We start from the raw sequence: 15,165 nt of genomic DNA on the forward strand, positions 1-15,165 counted from the left end.
TCTCATGAGCAGAAGAGACTGGAAGTCTGCTCCTTCAGCAATGCTGGTACTCAAATGTCTTGACCCAGGAGACTGGCACACTCTTTGATCTTTAGGTGATCACTCTTTAGGTGATCTTTCTCAATTTTTACGAATAACGACATCAAATCTATTTTTGCTACTAGTAGAAAGCCGAATTATCTGGTTTTGTAATTTAATGAGGACTTAATATAAATTAATATATGTATGGGTACCATATTCTTGTTAGCACACTTTAGTAATGCAGTCTCTTCGCTTCTTGCTTTGTTAGTGATAGTATTTGCCTTTCAACCTATGAGTGAGGTATGTTAGTACCAAGCAGGGTTTGCTTCTCACTTTGCCACTAGCAAAAGAAGTATGGTTAATGATAGCCATCTAGGGCTGTATCCAGAGTTGATCTCACACCTTTCTCAGATACCCACCTTCTTATTCAGCATACTGTGACAGGGAACTATCCAAAAAGGTGTGATTCCCACCTCCCTGAGAGGTAAACCAAGCTGTTACAACCCTGTAGACCTGATAATTAAATTTCCAAATTCATCTTTGTCTATATTTGTCAGTGGAAGTTTCTAAATTGAAATGTTTCTACAAATTAATTTTGGTACCTGTAACTGAAGGAGGCGGTGCAGCATATACAGATATGTCTAACTTGCTAGGTCTGTCTGCTACAGAGGGCAAAATCCACACAAGACAGTACCAAAGATGAATTTTGATTACTAATATTTTTCAAGTAGCCTGGTTTCTCCCCACCTGATAGAAGTTGCTACATCTTTCCAAACAGGTTCTCTAATGATCTTGGTTCACCATGGCTACAAATATGGAGGGGCTGGTTCAGCACAGAGTGGGGACCCAGCAGGTGGCTGAGGTGAGTGACAGGGGCTAGCACAGTAGCTGGCACCCTCACTTTCGAAAGGAAAGAAAAATCAGTGTGCTCATTTTTTTCAAAACAGTCCCTTGGAGGTCAGCATGTGATATGTCCTAGGGTGCTGTCATGGGAGAAAAAAATGACAAGAACATTTATTTGTAACTTTTTTTTTTTTTTTTGCATGAGTAGGGTGGCCTATCTGCTTTTAATAAGGTGACTTGAACTTTTACTTTAAACCGAAAACTAGTAGAATCTGATTATTATTGAACCTTGTGGGTATAGTTTAAACTCCAGATCTCTTAGTTTCTCGTACGCTTGATTCTTCGTTAATATTATGGAATAGTAGAAGACCTGATTATGTCCATTCAGCAGTCATTGACCGTTTGCCATGGGCCGGGGATTGTACTAAGTGCTGAGATATATGGGGGTGAATGAGTCATGGGTTGTTCCTTTAGTGATCTCAAGGCCTGGTTAAGGAGTTATTATAAAATAGGTTGAGAAGTATAATTCCATGTGAGGGATTTGATCCAGGAGGTGGATCTTCCATTATGAGTAAGCATTTGTCAGACGCAAGTAAGTGGGGTGGGGAACTTTGTGGTAGATTCTGGGGAGAGCATCCTAAGTCAGAAACCTATGTAAAAGGATGTAGGCATTAAGTAGCTTGGTATGTGCAGGCAACTTGACATGAAACGCATAGTAAAGCTACAACACTAATTGCATACTTTGGGCATTCATTCTGTACCATGCCCTATGCAAGGGCTTTAATCCTCACGATAACTTTCTGAGGTTGGTACTGTCAGTATTCCCATTTAGTAGGTAAGGAAACCAAGTCTCAAAAAATAAGTAATTAGCCAAAGGCACTCTATAGCAGGACAAGATGCTGACGCAGGTCTGTTTACTTCCAAAGCTCCTCCAATTAACCATGGGTCCTACTGCAACCAGGAGCCAAAAGGTTGAGATTCGCATTTTTTATTTTTTATTTTTTGAGACGGAGTCTTGCTGTCTCCCAGGCTGAAGTGCAGTGGCGTGATCTCGGCCCACTGCAAGCTCCGCTTCCTGGGTTCACGCCATTCTCCTGCCTCAGCCTCCCGAGTAGCTGGGACTACAGGCGCCCGCCACACCACGCCCGGCTAATTTTTTGTATTTTTAGTAGAGCTGGGGTTTCACCGTGTTAGCCAGGATGGTCTCCATCTCCTGACCTCGTGATCCGCCTGCCTCTGCCTCCCAAAGTCGCATTTTTTAATAATGTTCATATATCTAGGGCAAAGACACAAATTTACGTTCAAAGAGAGGATTTTTTTAAACAAAAACTAAGTATACATATGCCAGTTTAAACCGATAAAAATGGTGAGCAGATTTTTCAGATTTTTAGATCATTAACTGAAATGCAACAATGTAACTAGTTACCTACCCCCCTCCCCACCCAGCAAATAATGGTTAATATTAACTGAAAATGAAAGAAGATAGATTTGACAAATATTTTATTATATTTTTGAATGGGCTATCAGAGTTACAGAAGTATTGGGATTAAAATGCTTGTAAAACAAGTCCTCATTTAACGTTATCAGTGGGTTCTTGGAAACCAGCTTTAGGTGAAACCACATGTAACAAAACCAGTTTTACCCTAGGCTAATCAAGAGTTAAGTTCCTATGGCATATTTCTGGTCAAAAAATAAAAAACAAATTTCTAAATAAAGATACAGAACACCTCTAATATTAAATATTGAAATAAATGTGAGCTATACATACTTTTAAGATTAAAGACTAATATAAACAAAATTATTTACCCAATATTTGGTGAATTAGTGAGTGATGGCAGTCATGGTGGTGGATTATATTAAGGAATAATTGTTTGCAAAGCAAAAATTGTCAGGAGTACCTCCTACCACTATGCAGTCAATCACAAGTATGACAGGCTCACTGAGTGCTTTCTTACTGCATAGTTTATTGTCATGCATTTGGTATGATTACTGTGGACTTTATTTTTTTTATTTTTTATTTTTTATCTTTTTGAGATGGAGTCTCGCTCTGTGCCGAGGCTATTGTGCAGTGGTGCGATCTCGGCTCACTGCAAGCTCTGCTTCCCGGGTTCATGCCATTCTCCTGCTTCAGCCTCCCGAGTAGCTGAGACTACAGGCGCCCGCCACCACACCTGGCTAATTTTTTTTTTTTGTATTTTTAGTAGACACGGGTTTCACCATGTTAGCCAGGATAGTCTCGATCTCCTGACCTCATGATCCGCCTGCCTTGGCCTCCCAAAGTGCTGGGATTACAGGCGTGAGCCACCGTGCCCGGCCATGAATTTTTATTTTACAATAATTTGTATTCATTTCCCAACCCACTTATTCCAGTTCAGGGTGATAGGTGGCTGGATCCTGTCCTGGCAGCTCAGGGCACAAGGCAGAAACACTCCTGGCCAGGACACCATCCTGTCACAGGGTGTACTCACACACATACCCACACTCACTCAGACTGGGATAATTTAGACACACCAAGACACCTCTCATGCACGTCGTTGGCATGTGTTGGGGGAAGCCGGAATACCTGCAGAGAACCCATGCAGACATGGGGAGAACATACAAACTCCCCACAGACAGTGGCCCCGGCCTGGAATCACTTTTTTTTCTCATCAACATTATAACAAAACAACATTATTTGAGGACTCCCATATTTATTTGTTGCTTTATTTTGTGATAGGAATAATTACCTTGAAAATAATTGTTAATTTTTCAAATATCTGTGTTTCCACTTGAGGCTGATTTGGAAACTGCTATGTGGATTGCTGCCCTAAGAGGCCATCATTCTTTCTTTTTCTTTCTATATCACAAGTCGTCAGGCAACATCATTAATTCTTTAGGAAAGAGGTTAATATAGGCTAATGTAAGTTCTTTGTATGCATTCAAAAAGTTTGCTAGCTAAAATTTTCTGCCAGATACCTTATTTCCTTCAGGCAGTAGAATTTCATGTATTAACTTACTACAACTGTTGTTTTCCATGGCAAAAAAATAAAAAAAAAAACATTTTTAGAGACTCAAAATAATGAAAGTCAGTCTCAATTTTGAGTGCAAAAGCAATCCTCCTGTTTAAAATATTTCTTAGATTTCCTTGCTGGTTTTTTTTGTTTGTTTGTTTGTTTGTTTGTTTGTTTGTTTAGACAGAGTTTCGCTCTTGTTGCCCAAGCTGTGGAGTGCAATGGCGTGATCTCAGCTCACCGCAACCTCCGCCTCCTGGGTTCAAGCTATTCTCCTGCCTCAGCCTCTTGAGTAGCTGGGATTACAGGCGTGGGGCACTATGCCTGGCTAATTTTTTGTATTTGTTGTAGAGACAGGGTTTCGCCTTGTTGGCCAGGCAGGCTGGTCTTGAACTCCTGACCTCAGGTAATCTGCCTGCCTCAGCCTCCCAAAGTGCTGAGATTACAGGCGTGAGCCACCATGCCTGGCCCCTTAGTGTTATTTTAAGGAATAAGTATGTATTTGTGTCCTTTGAATTTTTGAGCTTAGTAATTTTAAACTGCATATAATAACTATATATGATATTTGATTAGCTAAATGAGTAAGAGGGCCTACACTTCATCATTTTAATGCTAGGCAGTAATGGAGTGGGAATAAAGTATCCAAATTGAGAGATAATTAACAGTCAGTTTTGGATAATTGTTTACTCAATCAGCAGATAATGAAGGAGCATACCCGTTTCCTTCCCGTAGGCCAGGGAGGATATGCTGGTGGATAATAGGACAGGGCTTTTGCTCTCCCAGAGCTCTCTAACGGGATAAGCCCGAGATAGGCTACATTAGTTGAATAGGAAAGACAGGATCTTGGTAGAAAGAGACTCTGTTGAGTGAGATTGTGAGCCGTGAGATCAGACAGATTGGGGTTTAAATCCTCGTCTCTATTATAAACAATCAAAAAATTTAGCTGGACGTGGTGGCGCCTTCCTGTGGTCTCAGCTACTCTGGAGGCTGAGGTTGGAGGATCACTTGATCCCAGGAGTTCAAGACTACAGTGAGCTATGATGTCCCTCACTGCACTCCAGCCTGGATGACAGAGTGAGAACCTGTCTCTAAAATAAGTCTTTTTAGAAATGAGCTTTAGTAAGTGCCATGCATTTTTGCTCCATGAAATACAGCAACATTGTGGATTATGTAAATGATGTTCTCTAGAGTCCCCATTCAGCTTTTCTCTCCATAGACCGTCTAAGTGGCAAATACCAAGGTAAACTACAAAAGTTGGGTGATGTGAAATAACTTGATGTCCTATAATGTGCTCAAATTTAGTAATTCAGGGAGACAGTTGAATATAGTGGTCAACAGTGTAGACTCTGGAGCCAGATTGCCTAGATTTAAATCCTGGCCCTGCCACTTGAAAGCTGTGTGACCTCTCTGTTTTTTGAAATTGTTTATAAAGAATTGATATTAACTTTTCTTTAAAAATCTTGTAGAATTAGCGGAGAAGCCATCTGGGCCTGGCCTTTTCTTTTCAGGTAATTTTTGGATTACTAATTCAGTCTTTACTTGTTACAGGTCTGTTCATATTGTCCATTTCTTCTTGAGTCAGTTTCAGTAATTTGTCTTTTTGGGACTGTTCATTTCATCTAAGTTATCTAATTTGTTGGTGTACAGTTCTTCATAGCATTCCTTTGTAATCCTTTTTATTTCTGTAAGGTCAGTGGTAATTTATCCTCTTTCATTTGTGATTCTAGTAATTTGAGTCTGCCCTCTTTTTCTTGGTCAATCTAGCTGAAGGTTTGTCAACTTGATTTTTTTTCAACAAACCAGCTTTTTGGTTTAATTGATTTTCTCTATTGTTTTTCTATTTTCTGTTTCTTTAATTTTCGTTAAAAACCACAGTGAGATACTATTTCACATCCACTAGAATGGCTAGAGTATAAAAATCAGATAGTAAACACTGGAAAGGAAGTGGAAAAATTGGAAACCTCATACGTTGCTGGTGGGAATGTCAGCCAAATGTCCATTAACAGTGAAATGACTGTGAAACTTGATTTTAAAAAACAATGTGGTTCATTTTTTTTTTTAAAAAAAGGAATAGCTGAGAATGGGAGAGATAAGGTGGCAGATGATAATTGGTAACCAAAGCAGTGAGAGCTTGAATCATGTCTAACACTGGAATTAATTTTGCTTTTCATATATTAAAGGAATGAAATTTTCTAAAGGGACTTCCGTATTTTTTAAGCATTTAAGATTTCCCAAACTATACTACAAGGCTACAGTAACCAAAACAGCATGGTACTTCTACCAAAACAGAGATATAGATCAATGGAACAGAACAGAGCCCTCAGAAATAATGCCGCATATCTACAACTATCTGATCTTTGACAAACCTGAGAAAAACAAGCAATGGGGAAAGGATTCCCTATTTAATAAATGGTGCTGGGAAAACTGGCTAGCCATATGTAGAAAGCTGAAACTGGATCCCTTCCTTACACCTTATACAAAAATCAATTCAAGATGGATTAAAGACTTAAACGTTAGACCTAAAACCATAAAAACCCTAGAAGAAAACAACCCCATCAAAAAGTAGGCGAAGGACATGAACAGACACTTCTCAAAAGAAGACATTTATGCAACCAGAAAACACATGAAAAAATGCTCACCATCACTGGTCATCAGAGAAATGCAAATCAAAACCACAATGAGATACCATCTCACACCAGTTAGAATGGCAATCATTAAAAAGTCAGGAAACAACAGGTGCTGGAGAGGATGTGGAGAAATAGGAACACTTTTACACTGTTGGTGGGACTGTAAACTAGTTCAACCATTGTGGAAGTCAGTGTGGCGATTCCTCAGGGATCTAGAACTAGAAATACCATTTGACCCAGCCATCCCATTACTGGATATATACCCAAAGGACTATAAATCATGCTGCTATAAAGACACATGCACACGTATGTTTATTGCAGCATTGGAACCAACCCAAATGTCCAACAATGATAGACTGGATTAAGAAAATGTGGCACATATACACCATGGAATACTATGCAGCCATAAAAAATGATGAGTTCATGTCCTTTGTAGGGACATGGATGAAATTGGAAATCATCATTCTCAGTAAACTATCGCAAGAACAAAAAACCAAACACTGCATATTCTCACTCACAGGTGGGAATTGAACAATGAGATCACATGGACACAGGAAGGGGAATATCACACACTCGGGACTGTGGTGGGGTGGGGGGAGGGGGGAGGGATAGCATTGGGAGATATACCTAATACTAGATGACGAGTTAGTGGGTTCAGCGCACCAGCATGGCACATGTATACATATGTAACTAACCTGCACATTGTGCACATGTACCCTAAAACTTAAAGTATAATAATAATAAATTAAAAAAAGAAAAAAAATTTCCCTCTGTAACTGGAAATTTAAAGCAGACATATAGATACATATACTATGTATTTCTTCATTGCCTAAATAAAGATTCTTTTTTTTTTTTTTTTTTTTTTTTGAAACAGAGTCTCACTCTGTCACCCAGGCTGGAGTGCAGTGGGTAGTCTCGGCTCACTGCAACAACCACTTCCGTTCAAGCAATTTTCCCGCCTTAGCCTCCCGAGTAGCTGGGACTACAGGCACGTGCCACCACACCCAGCTAATTTTTGTACTTTTAGCAGAGATGGGGTTTCACTGTGTTAGCCAGGCTGGTCTCGAACTCCTGACCTTGTGATTCACCCACCTTGGCCTCCCAAAGTGCTGGGATTACAGGCGTGAGCCACCGTGCCCGGCCAATAAAGATACTTTTTAAACTCCATATTTTGAGTCAGGAGAAATTTAGGAGTTAACTTGCTGAAGTATTTTGAGTGCTTACTGATTGGCAGAAAGAAATCACTCATACACCTAAACTATAAGTTGCATGTATGTTTATGCAATAGAAATGAGGTGGCTTTACAGCCCTTTTCCTTGATCCCTGGGCTATGTAAGGGGCTCTCGGCCATCAAATAAGGCCTGCCATGGCTGAGAAAATAGCCAATGACCTCTTTATTCTTTTTATCAACAGGATTTACATCATTATTGCAGAAAACTTACACTAACATTTCCATGTAAGGGAATGTTTAAAAACATAGAGCTCTCCCTGTTGTTGAACAAAATGCAGTATTGGCAAGGCCATGTCCTCAAGGAGGGAAAAGCAAAGTTGGGTTTTCAGTGTCCTGGAATGCCTAACTCACTAGGACTGAATTTGATTAATCCTGCCCTCTAACTGGAGGTTTAAATTTTCATTTTCTTGTCAAAGTAGTACATATACATACATTTAAAAGTTGACCAATACAATATTAGGCTTAAAGCAGAAAACAGCAGGTTTCTGAACCACTCTTACCCTTTATCACCAAGCCTCCTCTAAATTTGATTTCTTCTGGTATTTAACTTCATGGTTTAAAAAATGTCCTTACCCCACTATTTCTAATTCTTGATTTATCGGGCTTAGATACTGTCTTTTTTGGGCGCCGGGGGTGGGGGGGGGGGGCGGTAATGCATTCTTTTTTTGTTTTGTTTTGTTTTTAATTGTGGTAAAATATAAAATTTACCATTTTAACTGTTTTAAAGTGTGGAGTTCTTTGGCATTAAGTACTGGTCACATTGTCCTGTAACCATCACCACCATCCATCTCTAGAACTTTTTCTTCTTTCCAGACTGAAACTCGGTATCCATGTAGCACCAGCTACCATTCCCCTCATTCCCCTAGCGTTTGGCAACCACCATTCTTTCCATGTCTCTGAATTTGACTTCTCTAGGTACCTTATGTAAATAGAATCATGTAATTGTCATTCGTTACTGGGCTTATTTCACTTAGTATAATGTCCTCAAGGTTAATCCATGTTGTAGCATGTGTCATATGTTATAGTATATGTCAGAGTTTCCTTCCTTTTTAAGACTAATATTCTACTTATGTATCACATTTTATCTGTTCATCTGTCAGTGGGCATTTGGGTTGCTTCAACCTCTTGGCTTTGAGGAATGCTGCTGTGAACGTAGGTATACAAGTATCTTGAGTCCCTGCTTTCAGTTATTTTGGGTATACAGTTGGTACTCAACTTATGATGGTTCAACTTACAATTTTTTAACTTTGCAATGGTGCAAAAGCCATATGCATTTGGTAGAAGCCATACTTCAAGTACCTATATAACCATTCTGTTTTTCAGTACAGTATTTAATAAATTACATGAGAAATTCAACAATTTTTTATAAGCTTTGTGTAAGATAATTTTGTTCAGCTGTATGCTAGTGTGAGTGTTCTGAGCATGTAAGATAGATTCGGCTAAGCCATGCTGTTTGATAGGCTAAGTGTATTAAATGCATTTTTTTATTTTTTATTTTTTTGAGGCAGAGTCTTGCTCTGCGCCCAGGCTGGAGTGCAGTGGCGCAATCTTGGCTCACTGCAACCTTCGCCTCCTGGGTTCAAGCAGTTCTCCTGCCTCAGCCTCCCGAGTAGCTGGGATTACAGGCACCCACCATCATGCCCTGCTAATTTTTGTATTTTTAGTAGAGATGGGGTTTCACCATGTTGGCCAAGCTGGTCTCAAACTCCTGACCCCAGGTGATCCACCTGCCTTGGCCTCCCAAAGTGCTGGGATTACAGGCATAAGCCACCGTGCCTAGTCTTACATGCATTTTTGACTTAATGACATTTTCAACTTACAATGGTTTATCAGGACATAACCTCATCATAAGGAGCATCTGTATACCCAGAAGTGGAATGGCTGGATCTTAGGTTTCTACATTTGATTTTTGAGAAACTGCTATATTGTTTTCCACAGCGGCTGCAACCATGTTACATTCTTACCAGCAGTGCACAAGGGTTCCAGTTTCTCCACATCCTTAACAACACGTTATTTGTTGTTTTGTTTTTTGATAAAGCCACCCTAATGGATGTAAAGTGATATTTGATTGTGGTTTTGACTTGCACTTTCCCTAACAATTAGTGATGTTGAACAGCTTTTCTGTTTTTGTTGTTGTTCACATTAAAAAATTAATTTACCTAAATTTCTTTTTTCTTTTTTTTTTTTGTTTGAGACAGAGTTTCACTCTTGTTGCCCAGGCTGGAGTGCAATGGCATGATCTCGGCTCACTGCAACCTCTGCCTCCCAGGTTCAAGCGATTCTCCTGCCTCAGCCTCCCGAGTAGCTGGGATTACAGGCATGCGCCACCACGCCCAGGTGATTTTTGTAGTTTTAGTAGAGACGGGGTATCTCCGTGTTGGTCAGGCTGGTCTCGAACTCTTGACCTCAGGTGATCCACCTGCTTTGGCCTCCCAAAGTGCTTGGGATTACAGGCATGAGCCACCGTGCCCAGCCATAAATTTCTTTTAATTAAGAAAAAAAAGTTCTCATTCTCTCTCTTTTTTTTTCTTTTTCTTTTTTTTTTTTTCTGAGACAGTGTCTCATTCTGTCACCCAGGCTGGAGTGCAGTGGCATCATTTCGGCTCACTGCAACCTCCGCCTCCTGGGTTCCAGAGATTCCCATGTCTCAGCCACCTGAATAGCTGGGATTACAGGCGCACACCGCCACACCTGGCTAATTTTTGTATTTTTAGTAGAGACAGAGTTTCACCATGATGGCCAGGCTGGTCTCAAACTCCTAACCTCAAGTGATCCACCTGGCTGGGGCTCCCAAAGTGCTGGATTACAGGCATGAGCCAGTACACCAGGCTGAGCAGCTTTTCATATGCTAGTTGGCCATTCATATATTTTTGGAGAATGTCTATTCAAGTACTTTCCCACTTTTTAATTGGGTAGTTTGAGGTTTTTTGTCATTGAGCTGTAGGAATTCTTTATATATTCTGGATATTAAGCCCTTATTAGATTGTAGTAGTCCATTCTTGCATTGCTATAAAGGAATACCTGAGGCTGGGTAATTTATAATGAAGAGAGGTTTAATTGGCTCACGGTTCCACAGGCTGTACAGAGAGCACGGCAGCATCTGCTTCTGGGGAGGCCTCAGAGAGCTTTACTCATGGTGGCAGACAAAGCAGGAGCAGGTGTCTTACATGGCAGGGGCAGGACCAAGAGAGTGGGGGGAGGTGCTACACACTTTTAAACAACCAGATCTCATGGTAACTCACTGACTATCATGAGAACAGCACCAAGAGGATGGTCTTAAACCATTCATGAGAACTCCATCCCCATGATCCAATCACCTCCCATCAGGCCGCACCTCCAGCACTGGGGATTACAGTTCGACATGAGATTGGGGGAACAGATCCAAACCATATCACAGATATATGATTTGCAAGTACTTTGTTCCATTCTGTGGGCTGCCTTTCCATTCTCTTCATAGTGTCCTTTGATGTAAAAAAAGTTTTAATTTTGATGAAGTTTAATTTATGTTTTTTCTTTTGTTGCTTGTACTTTTAGTGTCATAATCAAGAAATTATCGCCAAGTCCAATGTCATGAAGATTTTCCTCTATGATTTTTTTTTTGGCAGGGTCTTGCTCTGTCACTCAGGCTGGAATGCATTGGCACAAACATAGCTTCATCCAGCATAGACTTCCTGGGCTCAAGCAGTTCTCATGCCTCAGCCTCCTGAGTACTGCTGGGACTACAGGTGTACACTACCATGCCAGGCTAATTTAAAAAAAAATTTTTTTTTTAAGACAGGGTCTTGCTATGCCGCCCAGGCTGGTCTTGAACTCCTGGGCTCAAGCAGTTTTCCCACCTTGGCCTCCCAAAGTGCCAGGATTACAAGCATGAGCCACCGTGCATGTCTCTTTATAATTTTAGAGTTTTAGCTCTACATTTAGTACTAAATTTTAGAGTTTAGGTCTATGATCCAGTTATACGGTATTGTATAAGGAATCTGACTTCATTCTTTTGCATGTGAATATCTAGTTGTCCCAGAACTATTTGTTAAAAAGACTGTCCTTTCTTCATTGAATGGTCTTGGCATGCTTGTCAACAATCATTTGACATATATTCACGGATTTATTTCTGGCTCTCTCTCCTTTTTTTTTTCCTCTAATATTGGTAAAACCACATAACATAAAATTTACTCTCTTAACCATTTTTAAGTACGGATGTTCCTTGGTTTACAGTGGAGCTGCATCCAGGTAAGCCCATCACAAGTCGAAAACATCACAAGTCTGAAATGCATTTTATAACCCAGTAAACCAGTCATAAAGTCAAAAAATTATAAGTCAGATCATCAAGTCAGAGACCGTCTCTGTATACAGTTCAGTAGTTTAAGTATATTCATACTGCTGTACAACAGATCTTCACAGTTTTTTCATCTTGCTAAAACTGAAACTCTATACTTACTAAACAGCAACTCCCCAATGCCCCCTTCCCCAACCCGCACAACTGCTCTTCTACTTTCTATGAATTCGACTATTGATAACTACTGTAAGAATTATACAGAACCTGTCTTTTTGTGACTGGTTTATTTCCCTTAGCATAATGTCCTCCCGGTTCAGGCTATTTGTTTATATGTCTCTCTTTATGCCAGTACCACATTGTTTGGATTACTGTAGCTTTGTAGTAAGTTTTGAAATTGGGAAGTACGAGATATCTAACTTTGTTCTTTTTCAAGGTTGTTCAGGGTCCCTTGAGATTCCATATGAAGGTTAATGGATTTTTCTATTTCTGTAAAATACATCATTGGGGTTTTGACAGGGATTACATTGAGTTTGTAGATGGCTTTGGATAGTGTTGACTTCATAACAATATTAAGTCTTTCAATCCATGAACACAGGATGTTTTTCCACTTATTTATGTTGTCTTTAATTTCTTTCCATGGTGTTTTATAGTTTTCGGTGTATACTTATGGTTTTTTTGTTGGTGTTTTTTTTTTTTTTTTTTTGAGATGGAGTCTCACTGTTTCACCCAGGCTGGAGTGCAGTGGTACAATTTAGGCTCACTGCAACCTCCACTTCCCAGGTTCAAGTAATTCTCCTGCCTCAGCCTCCCAAGTAGCTGGGATTACAGGTATGTGCCACCATGCCCGGCTAATTTTTGTATTTTTACTAGAGACAGGGTTTCACCATGTTGGCCAGGGTGGTCTTAAACTCCTGACCTCAAGTGATCTGCCCACCTTGGCCTCCCAAAGTGCTGGGATTACAGGTGTGAGCCACTGTGTCCAACCAGTGTATACTTATGTTTTAAGTGTATAAATGTTTTAAGAATTTTGCTTCCTTGGTTAAATTTAATCCTGAACATTTTATTTTTTATGGTATTGTAAGTGGAATTGTTTTCTTAATTTCCCTTATGGGATGTGCATTGTTAGTGTATAGAAATGTTACTGATTCTTATGTGTAATAACATGCAGTTTTGCTGAATTTGTTTTATTCTAAAAGTTTTTTGGTCATCTTTAGAGTTGTACATATAAGGTTCTGTCGTCTGTGAATAAGGGATAATTTTACTTCTTTCTTTCCTCTATGGATGCCTTTTATTTTTCTTGACTAATTGCCCTGGCTAGGACTTCTAGTACAAGTGGCAAAAGTAGCCATTCTTGTCTTGTTCCTTATCTTAGAGGAAAAGTATTCAGTCTTCTATCAATGAGTGTTTCATTGATGAAACAGGTGGTTTTCATATGTGGCCTTTATTATGTTGAGGTAATTTCCTTCTATTCCTATTTTGTTACGTGTTTTAATCATGAAAGGCTATTGAATTTTGTCAAGTGCTTTTTTCCATCAGTTCAGAGGATCATGTGTTTTTTTCCGTTCATTCTCTTAATGAGAGGTACTTTTCATTGATCAGTTTTCATATGTTGAACCACTCTTGCATTTCTTGGACAAACCTCTCTTGGTAATGGTTTGTATTTTTTAATATGCTGCTGAATTCAGTTTGCTAGTATTTTGTTGAGGATTTTTGCACCATTGTCCGCAGGAAAGAGAATAGTTTATAGTTTTCTTTTGGTGTCTTTGGCTTTGGTATCAGTGTGATAATACTGGCCTCATGGGAGTTTGGAAATGTTCCCACCTCTTCAGTGTTTCTAGAAGAGTTTAAGAAAGATAGATGTTAATTCTTCTTTAAATGCTTGGTAGAATTTAGCAGTGAAGCCATGTGGTCCAGGACTTTTCTTTTTTGGAAAGTTTTTGATTACTTATTCTGTCTTCTTACTGGTTATAGGTCTATTTGGATTTTGTTTCTTTTTTTAAAAATATAATTTTTATTTTATTTTATTTCTTTAGAGACAGGGTTTCGCCATGTTGCCCGGGCTGATCTCGAACTCCTGGGCTCAGGCAATCTTCCCACCTCCACCTTCCAAAGTGCTGGGATTACAGGCATGAGCCACCACACCCAGTCCAGATTTTCTGTTCCTTCATGATGCAGTCCTGGTAGGTTGTGTGTTTCTGAGAATTTGTCCGTTTCATCTAGGTTATCCAGTGTGTCAGTGTATAATTGTTCATAGTACTAGTTTATAATCTTTTCTTATTTCTGTTAACATTTGTAATAATGCCCCCACTTTTATTCCCATTAGATGAAGAGACTTTAGTGTTCGTTCAGTGCCATATACTCCCACATCTCTTCCTTCCCAATAAAATTATATCCTGTTTGTATAAATCGGTGTTCTGGTTATATAATTATGATACTATTACACATACTTCCTAGTGTCTCCAACATAGTTGTAAAACTCTCCAGATACTATTTTCTATACAAATCAGAAGAATTTTTAGTTTCCTTTTTTTCCTGTGAAAACATTCCTTCTAAAAGCTTCTGACCTCCTGCTCTAGTCCCTACTGATTGCTCTTTGAACTTACTGTGCACAGCTGTCATCCTTTACTTCTCTCTTGTTTGGATTCTTTGTTTTCTTGAGTCTGTCTTCCTTCCTTCCTTCCTTCCTTTCTTTTTTTTTTTTTTTTTTGATGGACAGCATGCTGTATTAGCTTCCTAGGAAAGGGTGCATCAGAGGTGATTTTCAAAAATCTTATATGTCTGAACATATTTTTATTTACATGTACATGGCTAATTGATAGGTTGACGAGGAATAGAAATCTAAGTTGAAAATAATTTTACCTCAGAATTTTGAAGGCATCATTTTATTGTCTTCCATTTTCTAGTGTTGCTTTTGTGTATAATAGTCAGTGCCACTGTCATTCCTTATCTACATGGGTGACCTCTCTTCCTCTCCCTCCCAATCTGGTTGTTAAGATCTTTTCTATTCTGTTCTGAAATATACAGTCATGTCCCCTGGTATATATATTTTTTCATAAATGATACTGTGCACTCAGAGGGTTCTTTCAGTCAAAGTTCATGTCCTCCTGTTCTGGGAAATTGTTTTATGCTAGTTCTTAGATAATTTCTTCCCTGTTTTTTTCTAGTCTCTTTTCAGAACAA

General features: G+C 39.3%; 1 protein-coding gene across 7 annotated transcripts in view; it reads left to right on the forward strand.

Annotated features, from left to right (window-relative positions):
* The window catches only part of NR2C2 (nuclear receptor subfamily 2 group C member 2), a 104,027-nt gene that overhangs the window by 14,041 nt on the left and 74,821 nt on the right, over positions 1-15,165 (forward strand). For 3 of the 7 annotated variants that reach the window (XM_055381078.2, XM_031009547.3, XM_055381077.2), the window contains one exon: positions 800-883. The exons of the other annotated variants lie outside the window; for them this stretch is intronic. In XM_055381078.2, the coding sequence (XP_055237053.1) occupies positions 824-883 (60 nt within the window). In that variant the 5' untranslated portion in view covers positions 800-823. The remainder of the gene's footprint in view (positions 1-799; positions 884-15,165) is intronic. 7 annotated transcript variants of the gene reach the window in all.

Source organism: Gorilla gorilla, chromosome 2 (genome assembly GCF_029281585.2).
Source record: "Gorilla gorilla gorilla isolate KB3781 chromosome 2, NHGRI_mGorGor1-v2.1_pri, whole genome shotgun sequence".
Taxonomy (NCBI): Eukaryota; Metazoa; Chordata; class Mammalia; order Primates; family Hominidae; genus Gorilla; species Gorilla gorilla.